This window comes from Ipomoea triloba, chromosome 8 (genome assembly GCF_003576645.1).
Source record: "Ipomoea triloba cultivar NCNSP0323 chromosome 8, ASM357664v1".
Taxonomy (NCBI): Eukaryota; Viridiplantae; Streptophyta; class Magnoliopsida; order Solanales; family Convolvulaceae; genus Ipomoea; species Ipomoea triloba.
The window spans coordinates 8,406,873-8,419,547 of NC_044923.1; the positions used below are offsets into that span (position 1 = coordinate 8,406,873).

Consider the following 12,675-nt stretch of genomic DNA (forward strand, 5'->3'; position numbering starts at 1 on the left):
AAAGTTTTATTAATTTAATTAATCTTTTTTCTGAAACTAGGGATTTCTTTATCCACAATAACTCATTCAACAATAATGGTTAAACCAAATAAACCCCAAACAGAACACCTAAAGGAAAGTCCATAGCTCCTATATCATAATCTCATTGCATGACGTTGTCATCTATGCTACAAACAATAATCGAATTGCAAATAACACACTACCAACAAAAAGGAAGAGAACAAATAGTAAAGATGAAGACAATGACAATGTTACTCAAAAGAGAATTAAAAACACTTAGAAAAATTCAAATTATAAGTAGTATTTATTTAGACTATCATTTTTAGACCAAATATTTAGACTATCGATTTTACAAGGTTGCAAACATTTATTTTAGTAATAATTATAATGAATTTTCTATATTATCTTGGATTCATATACTTTGAGATAGAGATTTAAATAAAAAAAATTCGACATTCAATTATCCATGTATAAACTTCACCTATATAATCTTGCATTGATATACTTTCAAATATTTATTTAAATATAAACATTGGGCATTAACTCATTCGCGCAATGCGCGTATAAAACTAGTATAATATATAAGCACAAATGTGTAATCCAATTATTAGCTTAGCCTTTTAGTTGAAATGGAACACATGATTCAATTTGGTATCAATGCTACTCCATGTCAAAGGTCATGGGTTTAAATCTCCGTGTCACCTAATGAAAAAAAGACTATGGTCTAGGTGTTGCTTGGAACCCACTAAAAAGTAATCGCGCTGGTCCGCACGCGTGAGGGGGCGTGTTGAACATATAATATATAAACATAAATTTATAATCTAACTATTAACTTAGACTTTTAGTTGAGATGGAGCACATGCTTCAATTCGGTCAACTAGCATAATCATATCGGCTGATTAACTATATATTGTTCAATTTTTATTTTAATGAATCATTTCACTCAAAATAATGTCATTTTGAACGAACTAACCCTAAATCGTTTAAATCGTTCAAATTGATCACAAACCCAACAAATGTAAAAAAAAAAAAAAAAAAAAAAGTTAAAACTCGAAATCATCAACTACTCTTTCAAAAAAAAAAGTGATTTGAAAGTTTTGAAACTAAGCTGATACTTGTAAGTTGTGACTTTGTAGAATTGTATTTTGATTCTTTAAATCTTAATACAATTTACACATATTTCTGGATGTTTTTTAGTTTAATACGGAATATAATATTTTCGTATTATCTTTTAAAGTCTTAAAAATTTTAAAAATAATTAAAAAATTAAAAATAAAGAGCGCCTAGGCAGTAACGATTTTTCGAACATTGGTGCCGACTGCCGACTAATTAAGTTGCCTGTGCAGCCGTGCAGGTAAAAGGTTGGGATCATGTAATATGAGGATTTCCCAGGTTGTCTTTAGTTTGTCTACCTCTACTCAATCATGCATACGTGACCAGAATGGCTGCATTCAAAAAACGAGGACTCTTGAGGACAAAAAAAAACAAAAGAAATAAAAATCTACGAACCAAAAGTCTTTGGCACGGCCAAACAAAGAAAGCTTAATTCGTCCCAGGTTTAATATAGTGGTTTGTTGCTTGACTTGATGTTCTGAAAATAGAATGTGGAGTTCGAATCCGACTAAAAATGTAAATGAGAAAAAGACCCAGAAGGTGTCAATTGAATCTTTGTGCCCACTTGAAGATTAGGGTCTAAACAGGTGGAGTAATCGCGAGACTAGTGATAACCTCTGCAGTGACAATACTTGTTGGACTTAATTAAAATTAATTCAATAAAACTGGAATCACATGAGCATTTAAAAAAAAAAAAAAAACACATAACTACGCAGTCAAACCATTTTGTCTGCAAAGATGACAAAGATATCTTTATCCATATGCTAACCCTTCAGCCTATCATCAGTGCCATTGCCGTCTCCGACTCTACAAAATCCAGACAGCGCGCACCCACGTGTTCATGTATAACTTTCCCATTTTTTCTACTCTACCTTGCCATTATCGTTGCCAAACTATCCATGCATGCATCTCTTTATGTGTATCTCGTTTTTAAGGCTTTTCGTAGACAATCTGGATATGATAACTCCAAAGAAAAATGCAGAATTTTCGAAGAGCAAGCATCTATATAAGACAGCTGCAAGGATAAACACTCCAACACCTGACGAAAATGGCTTCTGCAGTGGTGAATACTATTTTCAGCACAGAGATGGAGGCCTTATTAGCTCTTTTCACGTTCTCAGTACTGTTTCTTTCAGCCTTATGGCTTTATGCAAAGTCTATAAGCAAGAAAGCCGCGCCATTGCCACCGGGGCCGCGCGGCTTCCCCGTGGTGGGATACTTGCCTTTTCTCCGCCCCAATTTACACCACCAATTCACAGAACTCGCCCGCAACTACGGCCCCATCTTTAAGCTCCAACTTGGGAGCCGCCTTGTTGTGGTAGTCAATTCACCCTCCATTGCAAAACAGGTGGTTCGCGATCACGACGCTGTCTTCGCTAACCGCGACCCGCCCATAGCAGCGATAGTCGGCACGTATGGCTGCCGCGATATTGCCTTCGCCCCAAACGGGACCTACTGGCGGGACATCCGCAAGCTATTTGTACGGGAGATGCTGAGCAGCGCCAATCTTCGAGCGTGCCACGAGCACCGAAGAGAAGAGGTTAGGAAAGCCATTAGAAGTGTGAGATCAAGGATAGGTGAACCTATCAACATTGCGGTGTTGGCATCTTCTACTGAAATAAATGTTATAACGAGTATGATTTGGGGAAGTACGTTGGGGTCTGATGAAGCAAAGATTGATCAAATTGGGGCAGAGTTTAGGGAAATAATGGGGAAGTTTGTTGCCATGGTAGGTGAGCCTAATATCTCTGATTTCTTCCCCTGGCTTGCTAGATTGGATTTGCAGCGAGTGCAGGCAAGGATGGAGAATATGGTGAAGATTCTCGACAATATTTTTGATCCCATCATTAAGGAAGGTGTAAGAATAGTTTGTGAGAAATCTGGTAGCACAACCAAGGATGACGAAAAAAAGGATTTTCTGCAGATCCTCTTAGAGCTGAAGAATCGTGATGACAACGCTGGGAAATCATTGGATTTCCAAGCAATCAAGGCCATGTTGCTGGTATGTTTTCCTCACTTCATTTTAGATCAAATATTATTAGTACTATCATCGATCTCTAAAATGATTTGTTAGTATGTTTGAATCTACTAAATTAAACATGCTGCACTATAAGTAAATCATACAAAATTACTTCAAATAATATAAAATTTATTGCACATAACACTATTAGGATCAGGCCGGGGCTTGGTCCTTCACCTGCCTCCCCTGGATAATTCTCCCTTCTAGCACCTGAGAGTCGTCTTAATTAACTTCATAATTTTGCTCTTTATGGACTCAAATCTGTCGTAACCTACCTCTAATACCACTTGTTAACATTAAACGCTTATCATTAGGTCAAAAGCTATAACTCACATCCAATGCACAACTTTATTCTGATCCTTATAAATCGGTCACATTTTCAAGAGGCAAGGTGCTGGATTTAGTTCTTCATCAATCTTAGCTTCGCCCAACAATCCCCCACCAATTGCTGGACTTGACACTTTATTGACCTCCGCCCAACAGTTCTTGCTCCCAGCACATGTCATTCATATAAATATGATACTTTTAACCCGGGATGTTTTATCATCACCATCACAATTAATAAAAGAATAACTCCATTCACGTAGACATAGACACATTATCGAACCACGTAAATCTTGTTTTTACATTTTGCAATATTGTTATTGTTTTTTGTTCCAGTTCCTCTCAACAATCCAATTTTAAAAGTCATTGCTATTACATTTGCTTATTTACTTTTTAACTCCTGTTTTTTTTAACTATATATATATATATATATATATATATAGGATATTGTGATAGGCGGGACTGACACTACAGCAACAATGGTGGAATGGGTTATGACAGCATTACTTGATAATCCAGAAATAATGAAAAAGGTCCAAAAAGAATTAGAAGAAATTGTTGGAATGACAAGTATTGTTGAAGAGGTCCATCTACCAAAGCTCAAATATTTGGATGCTGTTGTAAAGGAGACATTTCGTTTATACCCAGCATTACCACTTCTAGTCCCCAAGTGTCCAAGTCAAACTACAGAAGTGGGTGGATACACAATCCCTAAGGATACAAAGGTCTTTCTAAACATGTATGCAATACATAGAGACCCTAAACTCTGGGACAATCCTTTGCAATTTAGCCCTGAGAGGTTCCTTAACCAAACCTTTGGCTTAGACTATACTGGCAATGATCATAGGTTTCTGCCATTTGGATCAGGAAGGAGAATTTGCGCTGGCATTCCCTTGGCGGAGAAAATGTTGGTTTATATTTTGGGTTCCCTATTGCACTCCTTTGATTGGCATCTTCCTAAAGGTGAAAAGATGGACTTATCCGATGGATTTGGGCTTGTCATCAAGAAAAAGACTCCTCTGATTGCTATTCCAGCACCGAGGTTATTTAATTCCGAGCTTTATCAATAATTTCATAGAAATATGTCCTTTTATAAATGGCATATCGGTGTGCAAAGTGTCATCACTCATCATCATTATATGTGTGTGTAATAAAAATAGCATCATATATCTCCTTTTGTAAATGACATATCGGTGTGCAAAGCGTATGTCATCATCATTATATGTGTGTGTAATAAATATTGCATCGTATATCTCCTTTTGTAAATGGCATATCGGTGTGCAAAGTGTATGTCATCATGTGTGTAATAAAAATGGCGTCGCACAGTATATCTATACATTCTCTATATGTTACAGCCCTTTAATCCTAAGAAGAGTTAAAGAGGTATATCCGAGCATAAGATGCTTGACTGCGTTGTCTATCTATACTTTACCAAAATCAAAAATAAAAAAAATTATTTTAAAGTTATTAGTCTTTTATTATTAATTAATTGGTCTATCTATACATTGTACTAAAAATGTTATACACTGCATTTTTGCTAAATTATATTATGTTTATCCCGATATAACTTCATTACCACATAATTGATAGAATCGTAACATTGATGGGAATGATGGCTAAATAAAAATGATTATGCGTCCATTATCTTTAGTTTTAATTATCATATATAGTATAAAGATAATAAATGAATTTTTTATGATTTTGCAAAAATTGTTTTTATGGCTTTGCATGTTATAATGTTATATGTAATTCAAAAATTTTCAATCATTTTCTCTTTTTAATATAAATGTGTTGTGAAAAATAAAGAACATCAAGCAATCTAGAGATAAGGGAGAACAGAGAAGATCAATCCACATTCATATTCCTGCTAACCAACCATTCATACATTATATTCTCATTACATTTCTACCTACATCCTCTGTCACTACACCCCACTAATTATTACATAACACAAAGATAGGATCATGGAGAAAGTGGGATAGCAAAAAGATCTCCTAGAGTAATGGCCACTACATGAATATTTATAATACTCTCCCTTGGCCATTGTTCTAACCATACTCAGGCCTCGTTAAAAACTCTGCTCGAAAAATCATGTGGGAAAAATCTGGTCGAGGAAAAGAGTACATAAAGTATGTAAAATGATGTATTACACCGGATGCCTCATTAAAAACTTTAGGCCAAGAAAATTCAGTGTAAAAAAACTTAGCTAACGAAACAAATACAACCACAGCCTTCCGGACATAGTCTTCAGGATAACCAATCATAAACCTTTAGCATATAGTATAATCTTCAATGCAACTTTTCCCCCCTTAATTTGGCATTACTATACCATACTCATGTCTTGTTAAAAACCTCATTAGAAAAATCCAGTGGGAAAAACTTAGTTGAGGAAAAGAGTACATGACGTATGTATATTCTTGTTTTAGACTAGTTGGCTTATTAAAAATCTTAGATTAAGAAAAGACCCCTTGGAAAAAACTTAACTAAGGGAAAAATAGTACAACTACAACTCTTGGTCTTCAAGACCCAATCTTCAAGATTATTCAATGCCAATATTCTAGATTGGTTCAAGTGAATGACACTCCCCCTGAAGATAACAATCTTCAAAGTCTACACATTCTAATATCATAAAACATTGTCCCGAGATAAGTGTAGAAAAGAATATAGTACGATCTTCAAGATTGTCACTAGAGTGAACATTTTGCATAACATCATCGTGACTATTTTAGAGCTCATGTATGTTGCATCTTGACAATATATATGTTCTGTCAAATATTCTTAAACATACCTATTTATCATTTGTGCAACACAAGTTTTACTATCATCAAATAAAACATTGGGGGGTAAAGTCATAGCATAACCAGTTCAGGACTTGGCATTATGGAGATCAAACAAAATAGCCAATAATTGAATAGCCTATCTAAACAACATATTGGTTTCTCACATAAATATCAAAATCTTTTGTAACTCGAAGGTACACGAGGACACGCTAAACACTATTCCAATATTTCATTGTAGGAGGAGCACTAATGTTGCTAGCAATTTCATCGCAAATAAAATATCAGGCCTGATGCGATTATGGAACTTCTTGTCCTGAATTGGTACGGTGCTCCAACAATAATGAAGTAATGGACCAAATTTCCCCAAAATATCGTTATTATACTCTTCGAGTCTAAACGGTTTCTTATCTACTTCAACTCTTCAAGAGATTGAACAACCGTTAGTGTGACAGATAAAAATCTTCAAGACATTTTTCAAATAGGCTAACTAGTGTATAAAGCTCTTTATATATTTCATTGATGTTTACACCATTAATATTGACTGAGATAATAAATAAGTTGATTAGCAACTTTTTATTGAGCACATATTATTTTCTTCATGAGGATAATAACTCCATTCACAGCCCTTTAAAAAGTACATAATGACGCATATCTATATTTATTACATATTCTTATTTTAGGAGGAAATCACTCAGTCTAATGACCCATAATCATGTGGTCATGACGTTCATCAGCTGCATATCTTAGCTTATTATTCTGACAATGATATTGTGTAGCGAAACTTAATGACATCTATCATGGGAGAGTGCATTTGATTAAAATCAATCACAGGTCTCTGCGTGAACCCGTGGGTTACAAGACTCGCTTTAGATCACACCACCTCATTATTCTCATTTCTGTTTCGTACAAACATCCATTTGTAACCAACATGGTTAACATTCAATGGTGTGCGTGTTATAAAGAGAATACACATTTTAGCGAGTTGAGCTATGCCTTAGTTTCTCCTTTATACATTAAACTGTCATAACACTACTGGCTCCTAGCTCTGGATCCAAATTATAATATGAGCAATTATATAAGCAATTGTGTTGTCGACAACTATAATATTTGTGATAAGTGCAAAAGACGCCACATTTATAAGGTCATTCTAGGATCGTCTTGTGCACAATTGACGGCTTTTATGATTGATTTGCCCCTTTATTGCGTTAGAATGCTTGTTATTGTCATTGGACCCCGTTCCACGCNTGCTTGTTATTGTCATTGGACCCCGTTCCACGCTTTGTTAATTGTTTTGTAGGTAAAAAGATGTGCAAAAAGGTGCAAAACGGCATGAATTTCGGAGAAGGATTCACGAGTCGAAGTTGGAGTGCAAAATAGCCCTTGGACGCGCCCATGGACGCGCGTCCAAGGTGGCGTCTAATTTTATGCCCGCAGAAGTTTGGAAATCAGAGCAAAAGTCTGCTATGGACGCGCAGTGGACGCGCGCGTCCAGCACGCATCCACCAAACAGCTCTCTGAAGTTGAAGTCTGTGCAGCAGAAACACCGTGGGCGCGCGTCCAGCGTGCGTCCATCGCGGAAATTTTAGTTGTTGGGCGAGATTTAAAAGGGGAATTGAGCCATTTTGCAGGGGATCCTTCACATTTCAATTTTAGATCAGTTTAGAATATTTCTCTCTCTAGGATTAGCCTAGAGAGATCTCCCCCAATTCACTCCACCTTCCCAATTCACTCCACATTGCAATTCTTAGGTTTAGATTAGAATTAGAGAAGAATTCCATTGTTGCAAGATTGAGATCAACATTCAAGTTCAAGTTCAAAGTTCAAATCCCTAGCTAAGTCTTCATTTTAATTTCTTGTCATTACTTTTGCATTTTGCTATTTCAATTCCAAGTATGATTAGGTAGATCTTTGTGGATTTGGATTGAGCAATGTTGTATGGATGTTCTTGAGCTTTGAATGGATCAATTAGGTTGCAATTACTTGATTATGAGTTTGATTGTGTAAGTGGTGATCCACTTTGACTCTTGTGTAGGGGTGATAAACCTATATGAGAGGTGTTTGGAGTAGGAGTCTCATCTACGAGAGTAGAGTTAGTCCTTAGCCTAGCCTAGCACATTTCCCTCTCACCTTTGAGAAAAGGGAGAAGTGGAAGATAAGAGGCACATAACGTGTTTGACAAAATGCCTCTCCTAGCCTAGTGATCACAAGGATGACATTACGGTCTAAGGAGTGAGTCCATTAACCACGAGAGTGGCGGTGGTGTTGGTGACCTTGTCTCATTTTCATTATCTAAGTGTTGCTAGCCTAATATCTTAGGAAATCAAGGATACCTATATGAGTTGCAAGATCCAAATCCTCCTTTCCAATTGATTGTTTCCAACGTTTTGTTCCTTATTTTCATGATGTTTCATGCGCATTCCTTACTATGTTTGGGTTAGCTTTCAAACACTAAGCACTCTTGTGCTTAATCCCCTTACCGCTCAAATTCCCTCCTTGCCGTCCTTTGAGAACGATACTCAGAAATCTTTCCGTTTTAACACCTACTTCTTTCCATCCACCGAGAAAACTACACCCATCAATTTGTATAAAAAATTTCTCCCATATTCATAAATGTTCATGACAACATCTAAGTCAACCAAATTCTAGTTATTTCCTAAAACTATTCGGATCTGGTCGTTCCGCATCCCAGTATTATGATTATTCGATATACCTATAAGTTTACTGGATTTTTCGCCTTGTGGACGAACGTCTTCAAGACATAAATCTTCAAGATATTTTAAGAGTGACAAAGTTTCTTTACTAGATCTAGTACTATGATTCTTATCACTTACACCAATAGATCTCCTACGATTCTGGCATCAAGATGTATTGGTAAATATATTTGGTCCAAGTTAGGGAAGGTATATAGGACCTAGTCACTCTTTTATGATCAATAGATATATTTGGCAGATTGATTATTGATAAGTGCAAAAGATGCTACATTTATAAGGTCGTTCTCGGGTCACATTGCACGTACTTGCTAGCTTTTGTGATTGATTTGAGCTTTAATTGCGTTAAAATGCTTGTTAGTGCCATTGGACCCTAGTCCACACGTGTTTGATCATTTTGTAGGTAAAAACGTTGTGCAAAGAGGTGNTGCTTGTTATTGTCATTGGACCCCGTTCCACGCTTTGTTAATTGTTTTGTAGGTAAAAAGATGTGCAAAAAGGTGCAAAACGGCATGAATTTCGGAGAAGGATTCACGAGTCGAAGTTGGAGTGCAAAATAGCCCTTGGACGCGCCCATGGACGCGCGTCCAAGGTGGCGTCTAATTTTATGCCCGCAGAAGTTTGGAAATCAGAGCAAAAGTCTGCTATGGACGCGCAGTGGACGCGCGCGTCCAGCACGCATCCACCAAACAGCTCTCTGAAGTTGAAGTCTGTGCAGCAGAAACACCGTGGGCGCGCGTCCAGCGTGCGTCCATCGCGGAAATTTTAGTTGTTGGGCGAGATTTAAAAGGGGAATTGAGCCATTTTGCAGGGGATCCTTCACATTTCAATTTTAGATCAGTTTAGAATATTTCTCTCTCTAGGATTAGCCTAGAGAGATCTCCCCCAATTCACTCCACCTTCCCAATTCACTCCACATTGCAATTCTTAGGTTTAGATTAGAATTAGAGAAGAATTCCATTGTTGCAAGATTGAGATCAACATTCAAGTTCAAGTTCAAAGTTCAAATCCCTAGCTAAGTCTTCATTTTAATTTCTTGTCATTACTTTTGCATTTTGCTATTTCAATTCCAAGTATGATTAGGTAGATCTTTGTGGATTTGGATTGAGCAATGTTGTATGGATGTTCTTGAGCTTTGAATGGATCAATTAGGTTGCAATTACTTGATTATGAGTTTGATTGTGTAAGTGGTGATCCACTTTGACTCTTGTGTAGGGGTGATAAACCTATATGAGAGGTGTTTGGAGTAGGAGTCTCATCTACGAGAGTAGAGTTAGTCCTTAGCCTAGCCTAGCACATTTCCCTCTCACCTTTGAGAAAAGGGAGAAGTGGAAGATAAGAGGCACATAACGTGTTTGACAAAATGCCTCTCCTAGCCTAGTGATCACAAGGATGACATTACGGTCTAAGGAGTGAGTCCATTAACCACGAGAGTGGCGGTGGTGTTGGTGACCTTGTCTCATTTTCATTATCTAAGTGTTGCTAGCCTAATATCTTAGGAAATCAAGGATACCTATATGAGTTGCAAGATCCAAATCCTCCTTTCCAATTGATTGTTTCCAACGTTTTGTTCCTTATTTTCATGATGTTTCATGCGCATTCCTTACTATGTTTGGGTTAGCTTTCAAACACTAAGCACTCTTGTGCTTAATCCCCTTACCGCTCAAATTCCCTCCTTGCCGTCCTTTGAGAACGATACTCAGAAATCTTTCCGTTTTAACACCTACTTCTTTCCATCCACCGAGAAAACTACACCCATCAATTTGTATAAAAAATTTCTCCCATATTCATAAATGTTCATGACAACATCTAAGTCAACCAAATTCTAGTTATTTCCTAAAACTATTCGGATCTGGTCGTTCCGCATCCCAGTATTATGATTATTCGATATACCTATAAGTTTACTGGATTTTTCGCCTTGTGGACGAACGTCTTCAAGACATAAATCTTCAAGATATTTTAAGAGTGACAAAGTTTCTTTACTAGATCTAGTACTATGATTCTTATCACTTACACCAATAGATCTCCTACGATTCTGGCATCAAGATGTATTGGTAAATATATTTGGTCCAAGTTAGGGAAGGTATATAGGACCTAGTCACTCTTTTATGATCAATAGATATATTTGGCAGATTGATTATTGATAAGTGCAAAAGATGCTACATTTATAAGGTCGTTCTCGGGTCACATTGCACGTACTTGCTAGCTTTTGTGATTGATTTGAGCTTTAATTGCGTTAAAATGCTTGTTAGTGCCATTGGACCCTAGTCCACACGTGTTTGATCATTTTGTAGGTAAAAACGTTGTGCAAAGAGGTGAAAAAGGCATGGATTTCAGAGAATTATTTACGAGCCAAAGTTGGAAGCAAAGGACAGGCCCGGACGCGCATTGGACGCGCGTCCGTCCAGGCGTCCACGTCCCAGATCATCAGGGTTCGAAGCAGCCCCTTTGCGGACGCTTGATGGACGCCACCGGACGCCCCGCGTCCGAAAATCAGCTCTCTGAAGTTTGAAATGTCTGCTTAGGACGCGGGAAGGACGCACATCGGACGCCTCACGTCCGGAAAATCGCTCTCTGAAGTTGCAATGTCTGCTTAGGACGCGCCGCGGACGCACATCGGACGCCCGCGTCCGATCCCGAGATCCCGCCGAAGATTTGAAGCAGCGCGCACAGAATCCCGCTGGACGCGCAGAGGACACGCGTCCAGTCGGGCGTCCACAGCGTAACAAATTGGCGGTTGGCGCGATTTAAATAGGGATTTGGGGCATTTTTCAGGGGGACCCCATTCATTTTTCCAGATTAGTCTAGTCTAAAATTTCTCTCTCTAGAATTAGGTTGAAATTCTCTCCCAATTCCACTTCAATTCCATTCACATTCCATTCAAGTAGCTAGATTTGGGGAAGATTGTGGACATCAACTTGCAATTGTTCAAGATTTGTAGAAGAATTCCATTTGCAATCAAGTAATCTTTCAATTTCTTCTCTTGTTCTTCAATTTTAGTTTGTGAATTGAGTTGTGATTTGTTTTGTTGATTTGATTTGTGCTTTGAATTGTGTTTTGCTTTCAATCCTTATAGCTTAGATTTGTTTAATTGCTTTGATGATGCTTAGCATAGAGATGTGTGGCTAGTTACCTAGGGATTAGAACTAGTTGAACATGCATGTTGTTCTTGAGCTCTTATGTCTTAAATCAAGGGTAGAATGATGCTTTTTGGATATCTTGATAGCGGTTGGGATGTTTGAATGATCTCTACTCCGATTAGGCCAATCGGACTTGAGAGTTAGTGTAGCTTGCTTTCACCTATGAGAATAGGGAATGCTTGAGACCTCACCAACCTCTTTTCCTTCTCACCTTTGAGAAAAGGGAGTAGGAAGGCAAGAGGCACATAACGTGTTTGTCATAATGCCTCTTCTAGCCTAAGGTTCACAAGGATGACTTTATGGTCTAAAAAGTGAGTCCATTGACCACGAGAGTGGCGGTGGTGTAAGTGACATTGTCTCATGTTAGTCCTTTGAGTGTTTTCAAACCCCTAGTACCTTAGGAAATCAAGAGTTGCATGTATGCTAGACTAGTCCGAATCCTTCCTTCCAATACTTGTTTTACAACACCTTTCGCTTTAGTTTTTGAGATATTCTTAGAATGACCTACACACACCTTTCGATAGGACTAGCTTTTGAAACCTAGGAACTCTTGTGTCTAATTCCTTGTCTACCAAGTCCTTTTCTACCAT

The 12,675-nt window shown here is 37.7% G+C and overlaps 1 protein-coding gene across 1 annotated transcript; it reads left to right on the forward strand.

Annotated features, from left to right (window-relative positions):
• The first annotated feature begins 2,132 nt into the window (after positions 1-2,132).
• On the forward strand, positions 2,133-4,823 carry LOC116027256 (flavonoid 3'-monooxygenase-like). The gene is made up of 2 exons (XM_031268773.1): positions 2,133-3,115; positions 3,901-4,823. Exons 1-2 carry the CDS (start codon positions 2,162-2,164, stop codon positions 4,525-4,527), a joined length of 1,581 nt encoding a protein of 526 aa, XP_031124633.1. The 5' UTR covers positions 2,133-2,161; the 3' UTR covers positions 4,528-4,823.
• Positions 4,824-12,675: the final 7,852 nt, after the last annotated feature.